The sequence below is a fragment of the Sminthopsis crassicaudata genome, chromosome 2, assembly GCF_048593235.1.
Source record: "Sminthopsis crassicaudata isolate SCR6 chromosome 2, ASM4859323v1, whole genome shotgun sequence".
NCBI classification, from domain to species: Eukaryota; Metazoa; Chordata; class Mammalia; order Dasyuromorphia; family Dasyuridae; genus Sminthopsis; species Sminthopsis crassicaudata.
In genome coordinates this window covers 562,380,415-562,406,251 of record NC_133618.1, presented here as the reverse complement: position 1 = coordinate 562,406,251, position 25,837 = coordinate 562,380,415, and the positions used below count along the sequence as shown (strand labels likewise).

Here is a 25,837-nt window from a genome sequence, read left to right as displayed (position 1 = left end):
TCAGATCTGTACTTAGCTCAGTGAAGGTTGGATTGGAATGGATAAAGACTTGAAGCAGAAAGAGAAATAATCGGGTTATTACAATAATCCAGAAGATGAAAGTCTGCACCAAAATGGTAGCAGTGTCAAGGAAGAAAAGGAAATGTATATAAGACATATTTTAGAAGTAAAGACCAATAGAATGTGACAACATATTGGATGGGGAAGAGGTTGGGTAGTGAAAAACAGTAGGAAATCAAAAAGGGCATCTAGGTTGTGAGCTTAAGAGAGTGGGAGGATAATGGTGCCTTTACATTAATAAGGATGTTCAAAGAAGCAGAGAATTTGAGGTGAAATATAATTACTTCAGTTTTCGGCCATGTTTAATCTAAGATTTCTGTGAGATATCCAGTTTATTCTTGTTTTTCAGTCAGTCATATCTGACTCTTTGTGACCCTATGGACCACAGCATACAAACCTTTCCTTTCTCCACCATTCATCAAAGTCTGTCCAAGTTCGTGTTCATTATTTCCATGGCAGTATCTATCCATGTCATTCTCTGCCATCTCCTTTTTCTTTTTCCTTCAGTCTTTGCCAACATCAGAGTCTTTTCCAATTAGTCCTGTCTTTGCATCATGTTGCCAAGGTATTTAAGCTTCAGTTTCAGTATTTGGCCTTCCATTGAGTAGTCTGACTTAATTTCAAATATTGACTGACTTGATCTTCTTGGTGTCCAAGAGACTCTTAAAAGTCTTCTCTAATATCACAATTCTAAAGTCTAGACTCTGTAGTACTCACCTTTCTTTATAGTACAACTGTCACAATCACATATTGCTAATGGAAAGACCACAGCTTTGACCATATAGACTTTTGTTGGTAAAGTGATAGATAGCTTTGGTTTTTAGTATTCTGTCTCTAACTGCCATAGCTTTCCTTCCAGGGAGAAAGCATTTTTTAAATCATTGGTTGCAGGTGTCTAATAGACAATTAAAGATGCAAAATTGGAGATTAGGAGCCAGGTTAGAGTTGGATTAAACTGATCTAAGAATCATCAGCATAGAGAGGATAATTGAATGGATGAAGACTGATAAGGTCATCAAGTGACATAAAATAGATGAAGAAAAGAAAACTACTCAGGACAGAGACCTTCGGAATACCCACTGTTATTCTAGCATGACCTAGAAGAAGATTCATCTGAAACTGAGAATAAGTGATAATAGAGATTGGAATAAAAAGAGGACAAAAATAGTGTCATGGAAACCTAGAGAGAATGGAGTTTGAAGAAAAGGGTGATCAGTACTGTCAAAGCATGCAAAAAAGTCAGCAAGGATGAGAGTTGTATTGGGGAGGGGGGAGGCCATTAGATTTGGCAATTAATAGATCATTGGTAACTTTGAAGAGATTAGTTATAGCTGAATGATAAGGTCAGATGCTAAACTAACAAGTTAAGAAGAAAGTGAGAGGAAAAGAAATGGAACCATTACTTATAGTCAGCCTTCTCTTAGAATTTAGCAATAAAAGAGAGAAGAGATATTGAACAATGACTAGTGAGAATGGAGAGATCAAATGAAAGTTTTTGAGGATAGGAGAGATATTAGTACAATTGTAGGAAGTGAGGAATCACCAATTAGGCAAAAATTGATGATAAGTGAAGGCCTGGAATGCTAACGGAGCAATCAGCTGGAGACAAGATACAGTGGAAAAACTTGTTCACATAAAGCGTTTTGCCTTGACAAGGTGAAAGGTCACTTTTTCAAGGGAGATCCTGATAAAAGATTAAGTAATGACTAGAGATATATAAGTAGTAGGAGATGAGAAGGAAATAAGAATAGGAAGCTCTTGGTGGAGGATCTCATTTTTTTTCCAATGAAATGAGACATGGTCCTTAACTAGAGGTTTAAATCCTGGTCTTGCCATTTAATATCTATATAAACCTTCAGTCACTCCATATGAATCTCTTTTTCTATAAGATCTCTAGAGTCTCAGTTTCTTCATTTGTAAAATTTTGGGAAGACATTAGATGATAAATTAGATAACCATGTGTTAAGTATGTTAACCTGGGGAGTTCTTTTGTATGGGGATCGGACATGATGGCTGCAATGGTTCCTTCTGAGTCTCAAATTCCAAATTTATATAACTTCAGATCCTCTAAGATCTCTTCTAGCTCTCTTTCAATGATTCCATGGCAAATGATCTCTAGATTAAATATTTTATAACCCATCCAACCTATACTTCCCCATCAGGTTATACATGACTCATTATCTCCATCTCTATGATAGACAATGTAGCCAGCCAGTCAGTGCTAGCAAGAAAGAATTAGCTATATCATAAGGTGTTCAAAAGAGCTCAATTATTCAATAAGCTATTTCTATTATCATCACCATATGTCTACATCACTATATGTTTCTCCCCAAAGTCAGAAAAAAAAATTCTCACTTCCTAATATTAACATTATATAGATGGCTTTGGTGGGAGTGGAGAGGAATTCTCCATTTGATTATGATTATCTGGATATTAGCACAGCATGTTGAAATGAATGAGAAATTAAACCAAGATTTCAGTGATATTTCTGATTTCTTAACTCTGTCCCTTGATCAGTATGATTCATACTACAAAAAAGAGTGTTAACCCATAGATGCATGTGAATTTTATTCAGAAGATCCCAAAATAATTAGGTAACAAAAAGAAAAGTAGCATCACCTTTGAATTCCACATTTACGTTCCAACATGGACTGGGGAAAGGGTGGTGAGTGGTGACCCCAGACATCTGGAAATGCTAACACTTTGAAACCTGGCACAGATTTGGTTCCTTCAGCTTTGGCTATGTAAATGTAAGGATTATGGAAGGGAATATCCATGGGGTGCCTCTCCAGAAACTTAGACACAGTTTCTGATGTTTCATCAATCATGATGGAGCTGGAAAGAACAGCATTCTTATTTGAACAGGAATACATTTCTGCACCCCAAGGAGGTTCTATGAAGGATGCCTGGGTGTTGGGGGCTTCCCTCCTAGAGTAGTCTTCTTCTTGATTATTTGATGATAAATATGAACCTATTTTACCAGGAGTTTCTTCATAAGCTAGATGTCCAGTAGAGTTCATTATCTTCATCTGTTTCAAAGGAGGGTCCTGGGAATTTGTACCACCTGTTTTTAACTCCTGGGGACATCGATTCCTCTCTTGGCAATGCCTCTTAGAGGATGTCTGGATGGGAATGTGGCAAAAATAGGTGCATTGATGGATTCCTAGGTCCTCTTCAGAGCTCATTGCATCTTGAGACTTGGACTCAAGTTCCTTCAGATTTAAATTAAAAAAGAGTCACTATTCCTTATTATAAAGGTAGCATAAGTTAGTAAATAGAAGACTGAGATTAGAATTAAAATTAATCAACATATATTTATTAAGCATATGCTATGTGTCAGATGCTTTAATAAGTACCAGTAATATTTTTTTTAAAAAAAGGAAAAAAGTCTCTGTTCTTAAACAGCTTATATTTGTGTATATGTGTAATAATATACTGACAACCAAACACATATATGTCCATACATACATTTAATTAATTAATTATTAATAACAATTTAATTAAAGATAATTAATAACATATAGATACATAATATTCCTGATACCTATAAGACATCCTTAGAGGGGAGGAATGACCTGAATTGAAATCCCCTCTTCCATATACTATCTACACAAATCTGAACAGTTTATTTAATCTTTAAATGCTTTAGCTTAATTAATTTAAGCTAAATGCTTAAGACTTCTCTAGCAAGTCATATATGAATGTAGTCTTTAGTGATAAGGGAAGTTCTCCAATTATAACTCAAGATATAGAAGAGAAAACGGACGCTCTTTTCCAACCCAACTACCACCATCGCCATAACCAGCATTCTGAGAGTTCCTTAAGTTGCCAAATCTCACAGATCCTTTGCATAACTTCAGATAAGGAAACATGCCAAAGAAAAATAATTTAGTTCATTAACTATACCACCATCTCCAGGATATTACACATAGCAGAGAACTTGGAAAAGTTTTGGGCAAATAATAAGATGGTACAAAACCTAGTTTTTTTATATTATTTCAGCTCTTCTTTTAACCATTCAATAGATAACTCTAATGCTCTGCCAAATGAGCTAAAAAATGAAATGTGTTGAAACCTGAGCATCAGAAATGAACTTAATCAACTTGTAGGCTGTGAACTAAATTCATGAATAAAGCACGAATATCTAAGGGCTTATTCTGTGTCTAAGAACAGGAGAAAACTATATGTTCTCATTGTTTAGTTAAGGAGAAAATAGCCTTAAATAAGACAGGTAAAAATTACTACTTTCATATATCACACTGCCATCCCTACTTCATTCCTAATTTTTTTTCAGTTCCAACCATATCCTATAGCATATTGCTACTTTAGTGGCCACTGTGAGAAAAGGTATATGGTGCTTGGGGGTGTTATAGATGACTGTGGTAGTTAATAGATCTAAAAAAAAGTTTCATAAAATCTGTAATAACTTTAGGAAATGGCTTAAATATTTGGGTAGAAAGCATTCTTCCATCTAGTCATGAATGAGTGGGTAACAAAAGAAAGTTCATGTACTAGCCAATGTATGTTCAAGAGTAAGATGGAAAAATTCCAGTCTAAACCAGTTCCTAGTGTTGTGACCAACTCTGCAGGGGTAGAGATCAGTAATCATGATGGTATTTCATAGATGAACTTATAAAATGCTGGGACTACTGTCATGTATTATAGACAATGGTCTCACAAGAGTTTTCCAGAACAAATAGATAAATGGACCCAAAAAAATATTTAAGTTGAATGACTAGTTTACTGTTCTCATTTTAATTATAGAATTAAGATCCCCCCTATACTTTGTTATCAGTTGTATTGCCAGTAACTTAAGGAATTGTGGGAGTCTGTTCTATTCCCCATATTGAGAAGGGCTTTCATATTTGTAATCTTTCCAATATTTAAAATCAATCTTTCCAGAATTTCTATTTACCACCTGGCTTTACCTTAATAAGATACTAAGGATCCCAGAAACAGATTGCTAATGATGATCGATAATTTCCACCTGGAACCTCTGTTTGGCGGAACACCACCAGTATTCTCTCTAATATGATATATCACAGATATGCAATGGCACAGTGAGTAAGGCTCTTCCCATTCCACCCATCCCGAACACATGCCTGGAAATTATAGGAGAGTTCAAGACACATTGCCTCATACTGTTTCAGCTCCTCTTCTGTCCAGTGAAACAATGGTTTTGAGGTAAGCTTTTTCAAATCTGTTTCTAAGTCATCATCCTTTAAAAGTAAATACAAAAGGTATAATCAAGGAAATCATCAGTATAGGTAGTGGTACAAACTAGTTAAATATTATTGACAATTGCAAAACTGTGATGATAAATTATGAGATTTAGTCCTCAATCCCAGTCCTAGTAGGACCATTTTGTTATTATTGAGTTGTTTCAGTTGTGTCCAATACTCTGTGACCCAATTTTAGGTTTTCTTGACAAAGATATTGAAATTGTTTACCATATCTGTCTCCAAACATTTTGCAGATGAAGCAGAGGGTTAAATGACTTTCCCACAGTTACACAGTTAGAAAGTGTGTGAGGCCAGATTTGAATTCAGATCTTCTTAATTCCAGGGCCAGTACTCTTCAGTGATCCTGCATCAATACCCTTTGTCTTTTCCCTATCTTTCTCCTGTTCTAATCTACTTAACTACTTTTTTTCTTTTTCCAAATAAATTTTATGTAGACTAAGATGAGTTTTTCCTAAATATAATTTTATGGACAAGGAGATTGATAGTAGAAAAAGTGTCAGACTTGTTTTCAGATGATGATGTTTTGTGGACTAGCTTTCTCATCCTATTGCCTGTATGACTTTGACTAAACAGCAACCTATTTAGACCTCAGTTTCTTCATCTGTGAAAATTGTGTGTATCTACTGCAAATCTCATTAGTCCACCCTGTTCTTCCCTATCTTCCTCAGAGGTTAACCTTTAAGATTTCCTTATGGACAAGTTGCTAAGTAGAGCTTCCTAACCTTTTTGTGGATGTCAAGGATACCTTTAGCAGTATACTAAAGTCTACGGACACATTATCAGAAGATTGAAGGAAAGGAGGGTAAGGTGAAAGAAACATAGGTAGGAAGGGAGGGGAAAAAAAGGAAAGGTTATAGGAGGGGAAAAGGGAGACAGAGAAAGAGAGGGCAAGAAAAAGGAAAGGAGTGAAGAAGAGAGAGAGGGAGGGAGGGAGGGAGAGAGAGACAGAGGGAGGGAGAGAAGGAAGGAAAGAAGGAAGGTAAGGAAGGAAGGAAGGACGGAAGAGAGAGAGGGAAGAAGGAAATAAACATTTATTAAATATTTACTATGTGTCAGACACTCTGCTAAGCACTTTATAAATATTATATCATTTGATCCTTATAATAATCTTGGAAGGCAGATGCTACTATCCTCCCCATTTTATAGATGATGAAACTGATGCAAAAATAAGTGACTTGCCTGATGTCAAGAAAACTTTTTGACTGCTTGAGCTCATTCCTTCCTAACCCTAAATCTAAAAATCTATTCCCTGTGCCACATAGCTGACTTCTAGAATGGAAACTATTTTTTCATGAAGAAAGTTTATTAATAGGTATTATTATTGTTATATGTGTGCCTCTGTCTGTCTATCTATCTGTCATTCCCTTCACTATCTGTATGTGTTTCTCTTTTTCATAATGGATAAAGAAATAGAAGGTATTGATAAAACTCTGAAGAGAAATAGTCAGATTTACTCAAAGACACATTGAGTTCCTATTAGACTGATCCTGAACAATAGAGAAGGAGGGAGGAGGGAAGGGAGGGAGGAAGGGAAGAAGGAAAGGAGAGAGGAAGGGAGGAAGGAAGGAAGGAAGGAAGGAAGGAAGGAAGGAAGGAAGGAAGGAAGGAAGGAAGGAAGGAAGGAAGGAAGGAAGGAAGGAAGGAAGGAAGGAAGGAAGGAAGGAAGGAAGGAAGGAAGGAAGGAAGGAAGGAAGGAAGGAAGGAAGGAGGAAGGAAGGAAGGAAGGAAGAAAAGAAAGAACTTTCTATAGTGTTTCAAAGGTTTTCAAGATATTATACTTATTATCTCAGATGGCTAGGTCAATAAAAAGAGAGTCTCAGCATTAGGGAATTGCTTGTGAAGGGGCAAAGAGTTAAAAATTGAAAACAGCTTGTGTAATATTTCTTTAGGAAAGGAAGTTTAGGATAAACCTCTATTTCTGAATAAATCCCTGGTAAGAGCCAATTTTATATAAAATGAAAAAGCTGATCACTGCCTTTTTCCTAAAATAAAGAATTTTATACATGAGGATCAGCAATAAAGAATTATTTCAGGGCCATGCCTACCTTAGTTACTAATGTATTGGCATTAAGGACTAATCTTGACACTTTCTGGTACTGTGTACAATCAGAGAAAGCAGATAAGAGAAAAAGAAAAGAAATATAGTTCTGACTCCTTGCACAATATATACAATTTCTCTTTGTACATCTATTTCTATAGGACCTTGCTTCACAACATGGTACTTTAGCCATGCTATATATACCATAAGATACTTGATCACATCCCTAGATCATGTTTACTTTCTGAGTGCATTACTTGACTTTCCATTTCAAAGCACTACAGATATAGGCTATTTATCCTTTCCAAGGAAAGCAGATCAAAATGATTATTACAGATTTCCAAGAGATGAGGAAGCTAAGGCACACAGTGGCCACATTAAGAGTCAGATTTACTACTGTGATCAGAATTAAGGTTTTCTTGGCTCCTTATCCTGCAGTTCATATTTCTTACAGTCACCTCCAAGGAGGTGAAGCTTAACGGTCCTCTGAGAAAAATCTTGTCTTCTGGCTCAATGTCTTACCTGGATATATCCCACCTGGAAATCAATTTAACTTTTATTCCTAGCATTCTTTAATTCACTCATCAAACAAATTAATCTGTTCTGTGCAGAGAACTATGCAACTCACTGAAGGAGAAATGAAGTTAAAGATGAGATACAGTTTCTGGCCTCTTGAAGTTTACAATTTAGTAGGGGTTATGACAGAGGCAAACAACTACAAAAACTCTCATTTCTCTGGTGGTCATGCTCATGCATAGAAATCTCATCTGCTGTTTGCTTGGCACATGTTGATGAATAGCTTTTAGTCCCTGCACCAATTTGTCTTGTGCTTATTTCCCAGCTGGTTCTTGTTTATTTATTTTTTTTAACTTTCCCCCCGCAGTTATCTGCAAAACAGGACTCGGGATACCATCTGAAACATCCACAATGCAGGATGCAGCCATGCACTGATGCACTACTTGTCCCTCAGCATCAGATAAGGGAGGGAAATAACACCCAGTGTCAAGCATTCAGTTACTGAAGAGCAAGCAGGAGGTGAGGTGGGGAGTGGCATTGATGAATAGCTGCTGCAACCCTGTATTATTCAAATAATTCAGCACATACTCCATTGGCATGCACCGCCAAACCACAGTAAAGAACCAATTTGCTCCTGATGACTTCAGAAATGATTCTATTTATCAACAAAACCCTGAGAATACAGGGGTGTCAATAGCAGTTTAAAGCTAGTGTCGTTGCACAGAAGCGTTCCTCTAGATGTCTGCCACAAGTGTTAGCCAAGTGAGTGATGGTTATGATACATTTATAGAGAACTTATGGAAAAGTTCCTCGTGAGGATTTTCATCAGGTTTTCCTCCCCAAGAATTTCATGAGGCAGCATTTGCTTCATTTCTTCATTTTGTACATGATACTATTAAGGCTGACTGAACAGAGGGAATTTTCCTGAGTCTATTCCCTGAGTTAGAAAATGAAAAAACAGTTGTATCATGTACCTGCAGACTTGCCAAATCTAGAGGCAGCCCATCATGGGACAACAGAGGTAAGGCAATAAACCAAAATTGCATATTTAGAAACAATGGATACTATTACAGAAGAGTGATACTGATTGCTAAGTCAATTTCATTTCTGTCTTCTTTGCCTGTGTTTAATATATCTATTTAATATGCAAGTGTTATATGATAGTTTAAGTAATTAAAAACTAGTTTCAAACTAAATGTTAGTCAAAATTAGTTCAAAACTATGGCATACTATAGTACTTCCTGGAGACTCAAGGCCTTGTCTCTAGTCTGATAGTACCGTCATGTTAGATGGCTTTTGTATTTCTATTGTGGCATTTTACCAGTCATTTCAAGGTATTTGAAAAATACCAATGTTGCTTAGCTTTAGCCAACAGCACTAAGCTACCTTCCGTGATACAGTCTGTAACTTGGATGAGCAAAAATTTGATTTTCCTTGCAAAGATGTGCCTATTGCAAGATATGAAAGTCTTCTCATTCAAACCAGAGGTCAGTGTGCTTACTTCCTCCTTTGTTTCTTCAGAATCTGAGTCTTTGTCCTCCTCTTCCTCACCGTCCTCTTCAAAATCATCTGCAGAGGAAAGAACTGAAATGGGTAAATGTTTTTTTTTTCATTTCCCTCTGGATTTCGACTTTCATAGATGCCAGTTAATAACCTTTCTTCACACTGAGTAATCTTTTTATAAGTCTCTGTCCTCCCATTTACATCTCAGTAACTTCACAGACCCTTATGTATTTATGTACAAGAGGGAGCACTCAGTGACCTGAAAAGAAGGTCTTTAACCATATGTTTAACAAAGTGCAAATCCAACAGAAAAGAAAATAACAATTCTCTATTTTACCCAAATCTGGGAAGGGGATATGATGCAGGACTATCCCTTTCTCAGTATTCTATTCGGCACTCTCACATAAAGTCCTTCATAAACTAACAATGTATAATGGGTTGTTGCATTTAAATCACATGATCAAGTTTAGTTCCTGTCTCTGCATTTTATCACTGGTATGATCTAGGAAAAATTAGTTCACAATCCTGGACCACGGTTTTCTAATCTATAAAACGAGAGGATCAGATTAGAAGATCCTTATGTTTCTTTCTTAGTCTCAATCTATGATGCTATGATCATCCTGTATGTAACAAAACTATGGAACATTTTTAAAATCTTGGAAATATTTATGAAATCAAACTATAATATATTAAAGCAGGAATGTGCCTTAAAAATCACCTGGTCCAACTTTCTTATTTTACAGATGAAGACTAAAGAAGTCATCAAACAGGATATGTCTAAATGTCTAAAATATTCTAAGATAAAAGAGTTAAGGAATAGGGAAATGTCATTGGAATATTTTAACAATGAAATAAGAATTTTATAACAGAGTCAAACTTAGTAAAATACTGAACTTTTAAAAGACAAATCATATTTACCTTGAAGATCTATTTGAAGTCTTTTGGGTAACTTAATATTACTACAAAACAGCATTATAAAGTGTCATATTAGAGAAGTTGGAAGAGATTTCAAACCAGCTCAAGTGGCTGTGTACAAAATCATATTCTTGTGTATACATGAGATTTTTATGGACTTTCTAATTAAGCAGAAAAGTAGTAACAAATAAGAAAAATTCAAAAGAGTTTTGAATTTTAACCCAAGATGTAAAAGAGTTTCAGATACATTGTGGTCTGCACCAGTGAGGAAGAAGAGAAGAGTCCATGTTCTCTCATAGTCATTAAAATGCATTTTAAAATTAATAGTCCCTTAACTGTCTTATGTTGCCTAAAGACTAAATGATTTTGACCAATGAAAGAGTCACTTGTTCCATCTTCAACTCTGTCTCCCTGGACCAAAGAGCATATGTAAAGAGAAAGTATGGGAGAAATATATTAACACATAGAAATCCTTGAAGAGCATCATTGTCCATTTAATTTACCTTCATTTGTAGTACATGGTGGTCCAGAGTTGATATCCCCAGGAACAGAGAAGAAATAATAGCTACTTGCTGTGGCCAAGGGCAATGAACATTTGGGGTAACATTTCCTCAGAATCTGAATTACTATTGAGATGATAGGATCCATGCTTTGATTACCGAGGTAATTCTAGACAAAAGCAATTGATATTGATTAGGGAACTCCCTACCAGTAGGGTTCCAGTGATTATGAAAGCTAAAATTCTTGCACATTTGAAACACAATATAAAAATGGAAAACAAACTGTTGTTTAGCTATATCTCCTGTGTTATTAATAAGAATTGTCCTAAAAAACTTTTAGTTGTCCAAAGAGTGGAGAGATGAAAAGACTTGTTTACTTTGGAAATAAAGTAAATAAAATAATAGTTTTTTTCACTTGTCATTTGAATAAAGAAGAATAAGAAAATGGCAGGAAATCAGGAAGTTAGAAAAAAAAGAAAAAGAAATAGAAAAAAGAAATAAAAAGAAAAAAAATAGAAAAGAAAAGAAAAATAAATAAAATACTTCTCTTCAAAGTCCAGTGTACTTATTTTAATGAATCACATTATAGAGAAAAGAAAATGGTGTTTGGAACATTAAACAAAGGAAAGGTGGTCCAGTCAAATAATATTACTCCATTGTACTATTACTCTCCACATAAAAGATTTCCTGCTTCCATACCTTTGTTCACACCATTCCTTTTATTCCAATTGTCTCCCTTCATCTTTATCAAAATCCTATCATCATTCAAGGTTATGCTTATATGTTACCTCTTCCATGAAGTTTTCCCTGATCTTGATGTCTCAATTTTATTTTTATATAGCTTTTGTTTATACCTCTCTTTTCTTTATGTTATTGCTATTTGTATATCTTTCTTATTTCTTCTGGCAAACCATTAACTTGAAGGTAGGGACTGTTTTATTCAACTTATCTACTTTCTAACATCCACTGATCTGTTAAGCACAATGCTTAATAGATACTCAATTAGTTCATACCATGTCAACTGCCAAAAGGATCAAAGTAGGATGATTTCTTCTCCATAATTTCTGTAATGACATCTGAAAATCTATATATGGTGGAGTTACATAATATAACTATAATATCTCAACAAACTGCAATCAGCACCCAGAAAAAAATAGATTGAATTCTAGACACCATCCCTGCTACCACAAAGATTCTGAATGTTTGAAAGGGGAGAGAAGAGTCAAACCACTTACAAAACCATAACATTTTATTCTAATGAAGAATACCAGTGAAATGAAATGGAACAAACCAGATGTCCTATTTCAACAGCCTTGGGGCAAACAGCAGAAAGCTCTCTTAGTTGTAAATGGATAAGATTAACACATTTTCATCTCTAGGATATCAGATATCCTCATTAGCTTTAAAAAACAATATTGTAAAGAGTGATCAGGATCTTGGCACCTGGAGTGACTTAGAGTTTTCTCCTATAAAGAAAAGGATCCTCAATATTCAGTGGTATTAGTATAGATTCTTTAAAGCAGCCCATAGAAAACCTCTAAGCTGATGCTATATGGTCATGTAACAGGGATCTTCATGAGAACTTGGAGATATTCTTCTCTATGTAAGGGATACATTTGAGAGCTTTCCTATACTACCATAAAACAAGTTGCAAAGGAACTACCTGAACAAGTCATCAAGAAAATGTATGAAATTTTTCAATCAACCTGGAAGACTTATCCAATTCAAATACAGTGTAAAGAAATATGGCAAAATCTTTGTATTATAACAGTGTGTATGTGGGGGGGGGGGTTGCGTACATATGCACATATGTATCTATTTATCAATTGAATAATTGAATAATTATTCATTGAATAAGCCTAAAAATTACTTAAAGAGAACATTAGTGCCAGGGAAGTATAAGATAGTAACTAGTATCCAGAAGAGGATAGAACAGGTAGGTAATTAGAACAGGTTTTGCTAATAATATATTTACCTTTGGTGCCTTCCAACCGAAGCTAAGAAAGGACTGCTCATATTTACACAACTTATTAAGAGGCTTGTACCAATTGTTAATCAAATATTCTAAATATCAGTGGGTATTTAGGAAATAGGAAAGCAACTATTTCATAATTAGAGAATTTCAGATTTACCTTAGAGGTCATCTATTACAATTGGATTATAAAATCTCACTTTTAAGTATGAAAGAAGCCTTAGAGGTCATATAATCCAACTTAATCATGTATTAGATGTGGAAACTGAGCCATCTAGTATCTATCCATCACAATGGTTATGGCAGATAATCCTTTCATTGGAACTTGATCCTATTGAAAAGATTACTGCTCTGAACGCATGTTGCTCAATAAAATAATGAATATTCTGCCATCTTTTCCATTATAATATCTGTCCTCTGGTGAACAATGGTAGTAGTAATTTGCAAGCATTTATTATAATTTATAGCTCCTTCTTTGGGCCTTATTAGAGGATGATAAGTCTTTTTCTATTTTAAACTATTTTCTAATTTTAACTTCTACCCCTTTCCCTAAAACAATGATTCAACCACATCCTAGTAACACTTCTCTTATGCTTTACTTCTAGGATTCCTAGTATAACTTGCCAACAAATAAATTTTTTTAAATCCATCAAACCATTCTCTATCTTCTATTCATGCCCACGCTTATGAAGCTGAGAAATGATAAAATCTTCCTTGGATTCCAAAGGGTTGAACCTCTAGACTGCAAAAATACATTTAGTATTTTTCTTTATAGTGTGGTATATTTCCATAGTACCAAACATAGAGCTTACAGCAACATTTCCAACTGTGGTCCAAACCAGATTAAAATGTAACTGGGAAATAATCCCTAAAATGATTAAAATATAATAGAACATAGAGACTATTAATATGTCTTTTTCTAATTCAATATGTGGCCTTTAGGGATCTTTATGTATGGTTTAATAGCTCTAGTTTCTGTTGAATTTGACCCCAGTGGACTACTTTATCTTGGTGAGAATGTGACACCTTGAAATAATGAGTCAGGGTCATCCAAAGTGATGGACTTTGATAGTAATAGTCACAGCTTAAAAACTTTAAGGTGAGAGATTTCAAGTACACATAAGTGATCCTTTGAATTTTTTAGTCATACTAAGGCCTATGGCTCATTATTCCATCATTATACCAACATTATACCATCAACAGTAACCTCATATAAATGAAATTCAATTAGCCAGATGTTGTCAATACATTCTCTGGACTATGGCCTAATCAATCTGGTAGAATAGCAATGTGTATGTAAGCATATTTGTAATCTCTCCTGGTATAACTGTCAGACCACAGTAACATGGGGCCCTTAAATGCATGCTATATTCTACCACAGGAGTAGAGAAAGTCTCATTTCTATCTAGGAGGGGCATCCTTTCAAATAGAAAACTGCCATTGTCAAGGAGTAAAGGGAAGTCAGATGTCAAACCTATCAACCTTCATGGTGTCCCTTTTGACAGCTCTCCTGTGGTATATTATTTAAAACACACACACATACACACACACACACACAACCCTTTAAAGCTATCATTTTATTCTGTTTCTGACCTTTGAAAAGATTAGTATTTTCATGTCTCACATGTGCTTCTAAATAGAATTTGTATATTATGTCATATCCTGATAATTCAACAAAATAGACCTCAATATTTGCACCTTTAGGGAGGTGCCTCCTAGACCTGGATTTAAAGGGCAGATTAATAATGATTATGACACAGGATTAGGGAAACTTGTCAAGGTCATCTTCTTGCTAGTGGAAAGTACTTATATAATGCAACCATTGTTCAAATTCTGCTTCTGTTCCATATCATGACCAAAAGGGGGGATTTGTGAGTAAATTAGTTTATTTAAATGGCCAGAGATCATCTTCCTAAGAAATTATCCTAAAGGATGAATCTTTTCCTGCTTTCTTTTGACCTTTCATCCATTCTTTGTTCTCATCTTGATTCCAACTTTCTCTTTCCCCAATTTTCTCAGAATCACATGTGCACAACTCTAGATTCTGTATCTGTTTCCTTTCTTTCACCTTTGATTGTTTTCTGACAGTGAACATAGACAATCCAACAGAATAAACAGCATGCAGCTGAAGTATGCAGACCAAAGAAACCCACAAGCTGTTAGTCATCAGCGATGATGGAAATATTCCACAGGGGACTGGAGTAGTTAGAATCTTGAGATACCACACACTAACAAAATACAAGGTGGCCTGCAAAAATCCAAAGGACTACTTCATCAAGTGAAACATAATGTAAAATACAGTAATCATGTGATAGAGCAAAATTATGATAGCAGTAGTGATTGATAAAACAAAGCTATGATAGCAGACAGAAAATTATTTATAGTTTCATATTATATTACTATAAGGGTGGTTTTTTAAAGGAGAATTCCCATAACAATCTCTGTTTAGAAGACTGTACTCTCTTTAGCTACGTCATGATCTTGAGAATATACAGGCAAAAATAAAGTGAAGGGAGTGAAGGGCCTCCAGAGAAAAGCAAACACATTTATGAGGGATGTGGAAAGACTGACTAATTAGGAAACATAAATGAAACAAAACAAGCTTTGCTGCATGTTACATCCAGAGAAGATATGAACAACAAACTGAAAATATTTAATAGGTTCAAAAACCACAGATGGGTATTTAAAACTTAGAGATAATCAAATGAAGTTAAGAAATATTAAAGTTCCAGTTCATCAGAAATTTTCCTTAATCCAAAAAGAAAGGAAGGAAGAAGGGAGGGAGGAAGAGAGGAAGGAGGGAAGGAAATAAGGAAAAGGAAAGGGAAAGAGGAAAGAAGGGAGGAAAGAAAGAAACAATAAATGAAAGAAAGAAATCACAGAGATTTAATTCCATTTGAACAGGGGCTAAATCAAGAGCATCTGGCCAAAGCAGAAATGCAGTTTTAAAAGGTATTTTCAGGTCTTGTCTACTCCATTCTCTACTCCCTAATGCTCCTGGAATCTAACAGACAAAACTATATAAATAAGAAGAGCCCTGTACTTGGAAAAACACATGTTCAAGTCCTACCTATGCCACTTACTAGCCATGTGATTGTTGTTAAAGGTATTTAACTTCCACAAACATTAATGGATTTAGAGCTGAAAGGGACGTGAAAAATCAGTCTAACACCTTCCTAATACAAATGAGGAATCTGAAACCCAAAAGATTGAGCAATTTGCCTGAGATCACGCAGATAACCAGGACTGGAATCCAGGTCTTCTGATAACCGATCAGTTTTCCCACTTACAAATTTAGATAATAATCTCTGCAAAATTGTCACGAGATTTATATCAGATGATATGTTTAAACCATACTGTAATAATAAGTCATTATGTAAACACGGGCTCATTTTGCCATATTTACCTGTGTGGTAGCAAAAAGGATCTCCATTCCCTGGGCCCCAAGGAAAGCATCTCTGCCAGACTGGATGTTGGTGATGTGCTTAAGGCAGAGCAAGAGAGATCTCCGGAGCTGGATGAAGTCATTGGAGGTATCATGACTTTGCCAATCCTGATGTAGTCTGAGCAATCCACTGAGATAACCTCTATTCACAGCCCGTCTGCTGTTTGATTCTGAAATCAAGAAGACAGGACCCCATCAGTTATATGCTCCTCTGGATGAGAGGCTAATTAATGCATGGGCATACAGAAGAAAGGCACCTTTCTCCCAGCACAATAATATGCCCACATGCCAAAAGAATAAAAAAGAATCAAATTCTATAGGTTTCAAGGTAGATGGATGGTTCTACGAAGATCCTTTAATTCGACATTTTGGAATCATGTCTAGCATTACAATAGTCTGTATCTTTTTTTAAATATACATAACCCCTGTTCCAAAGACTATTTGTATGGGACTCTCTCCTTATTGGTGAGCATGAAATTCCCACCTTACATGAAGGATGGAGTAGAACTGGCAAGAGACAAAAACTTTAGTTCTCAACCAATCCATCTTTGAGACTCTTAAGTCAGAGTCTTCTTCAAGCATAGCTTTGACTTGACTTCCAGCTTCAAGAGAAAAGATGAAAAAATTCAATCCTACTTCAGGTTTCTGAAGAAAGAGTCTCTGTGAAGACTTGAGAATAATAGTAGTCTTTATCATGTTCCTCTAGAGACTTACCACTCTACAGACTTGAGGGAGTTTCGTCTTGGGTGAGATCCAAGAAACTCCCTCAATGAAACTTATTTATTTAGCTCCTGATGGGAGAGTTCCTTAAATCTATGTTATCAGTATGTATTTTCCTTTGCATATTTCTCTGATTTCTGTTTTACTCTGATTTGGATAAATTAGTTTTTTGCTTTGAAATTTGTTCATTGTGAAACTGGTCTTAGGTGGAAAAGAGGTCAAGCCTTGGATACATAGCTTGGCATCTTCTTTGCCCCTAGAAACGATAAAGCAATCAAAAGTTTGATGGAACCTGATCACACCCCAAATGAACAATATTTAAGGGAATAGATAGATATACAAAGCCCCATCTTTGCAGGATTGAAAATCTCCTCTGAAGAAGCGAGGGGATAGAGCCTAGAGATGTCCATTTAAGTCACACTCAAAGACAAGAGTCCTCACCACACAAGAAACCTCCATACAGATGTAAGGTCTATCATTCCTTTCACTCTATTGATACATACATATATGCATATGTGCATATGTATATGCATGTATAAATATACTTGCTTTCTCCATTATAATATAAACCTTTTGTAAGTGGAGATTCATTTTTATTTGCTATATGTATTCTCTCATCACCCATCCTCACATTTAGAAAAAAAGAAGAGGTTTAGTAAATCCTTGTGAATTGATTGTTGGTGCCTTTTACTCAACCAACAAGAAATTATTAAATACCTACTATGAACACTATGATAGGTGCTGTTGAAAAAAAGGCCAAAATATGGTCCTTTCCCAAATGAGCTTTTTTTATGTTCATTTCTAGTATTCAATATGTACAAAGTATGGACATAAAATTAAAGCAAATATGTATAGGAATTTAAGATAAATTTCTGGATATTTTTATCCCCTATAATAAATTAAATTATAGGTTCAATCCCTATCAATAATATGCTGTATTCATTTCTATGAAAGCAGAAAGAGAAATAACTAACCCAGTGAAAAGTGATTCTTCATCCTTTTCCCAACTTCTCCCCTCTTCTACACATACAAATTCTCTCTCTGTAAAGGACCATCCCTTCTATCTTCAACACACCCACTTCTTCCTCTGGCTCCATTAATTCTCTCTAAATGTTCAGTAGAGCTGGTGTAGAATTTCCCTGATGTCTTTCTTAATAACTTTTAGGTATTAGAAGTTAATTCTTCTGATTAACAGTGAAAAAAATATAATGATCCCATTGAGAAACTGAAATAAATGGTAAGGGCCCAACATGCTCTCAGAATTGTTCAATTTGCTATTGACACACAGAATTCCAGAAAGGAAAGAGGGCTTCAAGAGTCTTCTTCTTCTTCTTTCTTCTTTTTCTGCTGCTTCTGCTTCTCTTTCTTCTACTACTTCTTTCTCTTCTTCTTCTTCTGCTGCTGCTACTGCTTCTGCTGCTGCTACTACTTCTTCTGCTTCTGCTTTTGCTTCTTCTGCTTCTGCTTCTTTGGCTTCTTGGGCTTCTACTTCACTACTACTACTATTATCACTACCACTACAACTACTACTGCTGCTCCTGCTATTACTACTATTGCTACTATTACCACCACTATCACTGCTGCTGCTACTGCTGCTACTGCTGCTACTACTACTACCACACCACTGTCACTGCTGCTGCAGTTTCTACTACTACTACTACTACCACCGACACACACCCATACAAAAAACACTCTCTCTCTCTCTCTCTCTCTCTCTCTCTCTCTCTCTCTCTCTCTCTCTCTCTCTCTCTCTCTCTCTCTCTCTCTCTCTCTCCCTCCCTCCCTCTCTCTCTCTTATACATACACACACACACACACACACTTTGAACCATTCCAGACAGGGAAGAGACTATTCTATTTCCCCAAAAAAGCCTATCCTACTTTTAAAGATTTCTTAGGAAAGCAAATCCAGAACCTCACTCCCTCAAAAACACATTGAATGGTGAATATCCTTCACTGTCAAGAAATGTCTCCTTATGTTTTGCCTCAATCCCTTGTAGGGAGCCATAATCCCGTTTCCTCCTGCTGTGCTTCCACTTAGGACAGCTTCGTCAGGAAAGAAAAATCAGAGTGCTACAATAAAAGGGAGTTCTTGGCTATTTCCTTCCAGAAAGCCAGACTGCAGAAGGGCACCTAAGTGCTAGCAATAATTGAGGTTTGGGCACTTATAGAATATAAACTGTATCAATTGGCTAGTCCCATTTTTTATAAGCTGTAACTGGGAACCAGTTAAAAGAACTAGATTCCAATTTCCCATTTTCACAGAAACACTTGTAAACAAAGTCCAAACTTTCTATATAGTGAGAGCCAACTTGGACCACACAGCTTGATTAGAAATCTCTTCAAAGTAAAACAGTGAGTTACATCCAGAGACACAAGCTAGGGAGGAAGAAGGGAAATATTTCTAGACATATTTGGCAAATGAAAAAGAAGATACAAAATGAATGTGATGGGAGTGTTTTCCATTTCCTGATAAAAGAATTGATGATGTGAGCTTCTGCTCCAGTGTTACCAAAAATCTTGATTTAATGTCAAGTCCTCAATATTAGCTGAAAATTGAACATGAAAACTGTTCATATACATTGAATGAAATGGTTTTATGATATATTCCCTTTCCAGTTCTATAAACCACTGACCTTTTAAACAATTATTAATACCATGAAAACTTTAATCATATAGCATATCCTCTACCAATTAGATAAGTCTTGTTCAATGAAAACAGTAATGTAATAATAATAATGTCAACATATTCAATTTGGGGACAGCTTTTCTTTCTTAAAGTTCCAAGTATATTTACCATTTTAACCCAGTAAAGGGAGCTCCTGGGAAGGAATTTCCTCTACTAACAAAGCTCAGCATCTTCTCTTTATCTCATATTCAAAAAGAGTTTCCTGATACATTGATATGTGACTTGTCCAGTGTCACATCCCAAGTCAAATCTAAATTAAGATTTCTAGATCCTAAAGCAGCTCTCTAGCCACTTTGCCACCTTGTCCTATATTTTATTTCATAACAAATTTATAGATGATAAAAATGGATAATAATGATATAATTTCTCTTCATTTTTCTTTGTTGCATCTTCATCCAAATCATATATCTTTTTTTTTTCTTTTCCTTCCTTTTTTTTTTTTTTTGGTTAGGCAATTGAGGTTAAGTGACTTCCCCAGAGTCACACAGCTAAGAAGTGTTAAGTGTCTAAGGCTGGTGAACTCAGGTCCTCCTAACTTCAGATCTGGTGCTCTATCACTTTATCACTGAGCTTGCCCCTATTATATCTCAATCAAAGGTATCCTTCAGGGTTCTGTCCTGGTCCTACTCGCTATATACAACTTAAATTAGTGAAGTCATCAACTCCTATGAATTTAATATATTTGCTGAAATCTACCTGCCCCAGCCTTTCTTCTTATCTCTGGTAGAGCATTTCTAACAGCCTTTCTAGCATCTCAAACTAGACTTCTAGTAGATACTTAACATGTACAAAACTTAACCCATTATTTTTTCTTATAAAGCTCCATAACCACTTTCCCTATTACTGCAAAGGGTAACACCATTCTCCCAATTCCTCAAGCTTGCAACTTAGATGTCATCCTCAACTCCTTACTATATGTCCAATCTATTTTCAAGGCCTGTCAACTTCACTTTAGCATCATCTCTTGAAAATGTTCCTTCTCTCCCTTTGTAGCAGAGAAGAAGTCTGATTTTTTTCTTTTTCTTTTATGGGATGTTTATTGTAACTTATTGTAAAATTTGGGTTAATATTACACAATACTATAAATATATTTTATGAATCTGAGTTCCTAAATTTTTTTCAGGGATATCTGCTACCCTTCATGTCATCTGCTCCTCTCAAAATATCCCCATTTAATTTCTTGTGCCAAACCATGATATATTTGAAACTGTGATAAGGAAAGTCATGATGTGGAAGGGACTAATTGCATTACATTTCTCTGATTTTACCCCTATCTTTCTAGAAATTGATGTATTCCTTTTGCCAAGTCTTCTTTCTCCCTAAATCTTTTTAAAGTTGTCATTCTACATTCCACCTCAACTTTTTTCACCTTTCTTTTTATACTGCCTCAAAATTTCCTCTCTGTGAGAGTGATTGAGAGAACCTACCTACATGAAGCCATGCAGTGAAAACAAAATAAATAAAATTGAGAAAAGAAGGCAAAGCAATGATAACACTGAGAAGATAGGAATTATAAGAAGCAGAAAATGAAATAAAGGAAAATGAGTTAGAGAGTTGGAAGAAACCCCTTGTAGATGTCAGAAAAAGAATTTTAAATAAGTTATTCCCCTCAATTTTAAGACCCCCCCCAAAAGCTATATCATTCTCTATTGACATACTTCTTTTGGGACTTTCCATGAGACACCCCCTACCTTCATTGTTAGTTAGGAATTCCTGAACCTAGCCACAAATTATCCTCAGTCTGCTTATAGTTTTCTTCTTCCAAATAGTTCCTAGTGCTTCTCCCTAAAAAGGGGACATAAGGGCAGATTGTGAGAGGGGGTAAGAGCATCCACCTGCAGGGTTAATGGTCAACTGTGTTCTAGGCTACATTTCTCCAGTGGAATACTGATGAGTTGCCTATTGGCATGGACGCTTCTGATGACTGTTTCTTTGCCAGGATTGACAGGCCATCCAGCACTGTTCTCTCATGCCTTCATTCCTACATTATCCAAAGCAAAGGCAAGTCACACCTATTTTTTGGTCTGATCTGAGGTTCTGGTTATATGCATTGTGGAGTAACTCCATGGGCTCTAAACTGTTGAGCACAATTTCTGCTCAGGATCAAAATTCTCTCTGTGGCCATGTAGGTGTAATAGCATGGAGAAATAACACAGAAACCCAATTCTTTTATTCCAGAGGGGGTTTCTCCTCTTAATATAAATGGGACATTTTTTCAGCTTGTTTGTCTAATTCTAACTTATCAGACTCTACTGAGCCTTGATGTAATTTTTGACCCATTTAATGTTCTTGCTTTGCCTTGTTATAACACTTCATTCAGCCATGGACTAAACTTAAAATGATGAGTTTCACTGATCTCGTGTTACTGTATTTGAGGAAGATTTAAAACCCCTTCATTACTCTTTTAATTGAATTATTCTTTTTCATCAAAAACATTTCTATCTTTGACTAGCCCTAGATGCAAAGAACTAAAGTTCTGGCTCTAAGTAAGATTCCATCCTTGCCAATCTTAGGGCCAGAGATGCTACTGAAAGTTTTGTACATAATTGGCAGTTTTATGAACATTTTAGGGGGGGGCAGGGGAAGGACATGTGGGAGGAGATAATAATGAAAGCAAAGAGAGGAAAGAAGAGAGTGAGTGAGAAAGACAGAATGCAGGGTAAAGATTGGGAAAATTGAATTCATATGTAATAAGATTAAAAATAATTTATTCCTTTCCAATGATATTTGATCAATGATTGCATCTCAAGGGACTTCAGAGTAGTAAGGGAAAAAAAAACCAAAAAACTATTTTTCTTGGTCTTAGAGTTTACAAGACTGAGTGTTCTAATGACCTTCAACTACTTCTTGTTTGCCCCACCTTTTTTTTGGTAACCAAAATGAATTTTAAAAAAGCTTTAATTGTCTGAGAGTGAAAATCCCTTATCAAATCCCAATGATTTTATTCATGATTTTCTGTTAATCCTAAACCAGCTGTCATGTTTACTAACCTCTGAAATGGCTAAAACTCTTTCTCCCCTACTCTGAATCAATCTCTTTCTCTGAAAATGGCTTGGGGAGTTTTGTGAAAAGTCAATAAGCATATCAAACTCAGCATAAGGAGATTCATCAAACTGAAGAAGTCTGAAAGGAAAGGAATGTTTGTAAGAATAAAACAAGGATCCAGTAGCTTATTGGAGTTTTAGGACATCTGAAAGCAAAAGTAGCATTTATTTAGAATGAGGCTTAGTCAGGTGTAAAATATATCAGTGCTGGTCAAAATAGGTGAAGGTGGGGCCAAGAAGTAGTCCTAAAAAGGAGTCAGATGTTCCAAAACTCTGGTCTTCCCTTTCCCCCTCACTACCACTTCTATTGTCCTGTAAACTTGACTCTATTGAAGTTCTGTAGGGAGCTTATGAGGGGCATCCACTCCTCTCCCTTGCTCCCAGTAAAATGGGCAACATGCTGAAATGCAAAGTAAGAGAGAATTTGTCCTAGACTAGTCTACATTGTCCTCCTCACTTCTGTACCTGCCAAATCCTCATCACATTCCGCCAAGGTATTAATCTAAACTAGCTGTCATTAGAAAGTGATGTGACAAAAGGACTCTTGCTGAAATATTTTGTTAGTTGAGTTTAAAGTGCTACCTTTCCCAAGGGTGTTTGCATTTCATCTCAGGACCTTTGAGGACCTCAAAGTTTTCAAGATGAATGAATCTCTAATGATAGAATTCCAAGTCCTATGACAAGCTGATAGTTAAGGGCATATCCCAGATCTCCTTAAATCACATTTCACAGACTAGAATCTATTCATATGACAAAGCAAAAGAATGATTTTTCTATATAACGTGTCTCTTCTCAATATCACAAAATACCAGAATATTAGAATTGGGAGGAAATTTAGAGGTCATCTATTATAAACTGATTTTACAGAGGAGACCTACAAAAATGAAGTGAATTGCCTATCCTATTATGAACTTTTTGGTGAATTCAATTTAATTCATAAAGGTATAGTTACTGAAAAGACCATGAAAAGGCAAGAATTTAACAGAGCTTCAGAGAGGGGGGTCAAGTAAATTTAATCCAATTTGACTAAAATTCATCATAATAATAAATCCCCAATAGTGCTATGAGGTACATGCTATTATTATCCCCACTTTATATATGAGAAAACTAGGAAATAAAAAGACTAAATGACTTGCCCAGGATCACACTGCTAGTCAGTGTCTAAGATAGGATTTAAACTTCAATCTTTCTGGCTCTAGCTCTGACATTCGATGTCAATTTTGTTTGCCTGCTATGTTCAAAATACCATGCCAGACCCTGGGGATAATAAAGATAAAAACAAAAGTCTTTTCCTCTCAAACAGTTTATATTCACCTAGATGGATATACCGTGTATGCAAAAAATAAATGCATAAAGAAACGCAAAAAACAATTTCCAAAAGGAAGAAAATAGTATCTTGACTGGGAGGAGGATTCAGAAAAGATTTGCCTAAGAGGTTATATTTTAAAGAAAGTGAGGAATTCAATGAGGTAGGTTAAGGAAATAGAATGTTCTAGAGTCTAGACCTAGAAAGCCATATTTAAAAAGGCACAGCAAGCAGGAGATAGAATGTTTCGCAAAGCTTGTGAAGACACTTTGGAGAAGGAATCTTTGGGTCTGTGTTGCAAATATCCTGATCCTTCTCTCAATTTAAATTTGGCTAGTTTTTCATTAATCATTGCCTGATTAAAAAGGTTAAAGATTCAAACTGCTGATATCACTTCCTTACTGCCTGAGTTAAAAAGTAGGTACAAGGAGCTCCAGGGGCACTTTCAAACTTGGCTGGCAGAACACCTGGGTAACTCTTCATCTGAATCAACTCAAGGCATCTTAATGGCCTATCCTTATTGAACTTTTTTTTTTCTGCTCTTGAAGATTAAATCTCTTTTGAAATTGGTTGAGTGGTCTATGACTCTCATTTTGTTGAATTCTTGAACTTAAAATTCGAGGAGACTTTTCTCAGTCATGCCCAGACTTAAAACAGGGGTTATATGATGCACAACCTTGACTACCACTGCTATAAATTCAAGACCTTGAATAGACTAAAGTGAAGAAACTTCTAATGTTCTTGTTCTCTACTTGGTCAGGACTCAACAGTACTGTGTTCCATTCTAAGTCCATCAATCAGTAATTAAACATTTAATAAGTTTCTAGTATGTGGTAGGCACTATGCAGAATGATGGACATATATGAAAGGTAGTCATAGAAAGACAATAATGGGGGAGAAAACATGTAAACAACTATGTACAATTAAGCTGTAGTTAGAATAAATTGGAAATAATCAATATAGGGAAGATTCTAGAATGAAGAGAGATAAGGAAATGCTTCCTGGAGAAAGGAAGATCTTAGGTGAGATTTAAAAGTCAGAAAGCTAAAATCAAGAAATGGGGAGGAAGAGCATTCCAAGCATGTGTGACAGCTGGTAAAAATGCCTGGACTTGAGAGATCGGGTGTCTTGTTTAAGAAATAGCAAGGAAACAAGTGTCATTGGATTGTAGATTATGTGAGGGGCAGAGGTAGTATTGTAAGGTATAAAAGGACTAGAAAATTATGGGAGTTGCGTAGCTAATGAATGATTTTTGAACACCGAGCAGAGGATTTAATATTTAATCCTAGAGGTAAAAAGGAACTACTGGAGTTTACTGAGTGGGGGGATGATATCATTAGACCTATACTTTAGGAAAATTACTTTAACAGCTGAGTAGAGGATTATACTGGGGTAGGGAGAGATTTATGACAGGAAGACCAACCAGCAGATTATTTAATAGTTTACTTGTAAAGTGATAAGTATCTATACTAGGGTAGTGTAGTATCAGAGGAGAGAAGGGGGAGTTGCCTTAAAGGTGAAATCAAAAAGCCTTGACAACAGATTGGATATAGGGACAGAAGAAGTGACAAGAGACTGAGAAGTTTAGATGATACCTAGGTTTCTAGCCTAGGTGACTTGGAAGATGGTATACATAAGGATAATAAGGAAATTTTCAGGAAAAGAAAATTTGTTCAATTCTGAGTTTCAGATGACTCCAGGATATCTAATTCAAGATATCTAATAAACAGTTGAAGTCATAAGACTAAAGGTCAGCAGAGAGCTTGGGGATGAATAAGTAGATTTGAGAATCATTAACATAAAGATGATAATTGAATCCCTGGGAGCTGATGAGATCACTAAGAATTCAAGTGCAACACTTTAAAAAGAACATTAATGGGCTTAAG

At 35.7% G+C, this 25,837-nt stretch overlaps 1 protein-coding gene across 1 annotated transcript in view; it reads right to left on the bottom strand.

The window, feature by feature from the left end:
* AGBL1 (AGBL carboxypeptidase 1) overlaps nt 1-25,837 on the bottom strand; it is a 1,143,822-nt gene that overhangs the window by 923,790 nt on the left and 194,195 nt on the right. The window contains exons 7-11 of the mRNA XM_074285224.1: nt 16,154-16,362; nt 10,779-10,944; nt 9,359-9,426; nt 5,163-5,279; nt 2,680-3,272 (exon numbers count right to left, since the gene is read on the bottom strand). Coding sequence (XP_074141325.1) covers nt 2,680-3,272; nt 5,163-5,279; nt 9,359-9,426; nt 10,779-10,944; nt 16,154-16,362 — 1,153 coding nt within the window. The remainder of the gene's footprint in view (nt 1-2,679; nt 3,273-5,162; nt 5,280-9,358; nt 9,427-10,778; nt 10,945-16,153; nt 16,363-25,837) is intronic.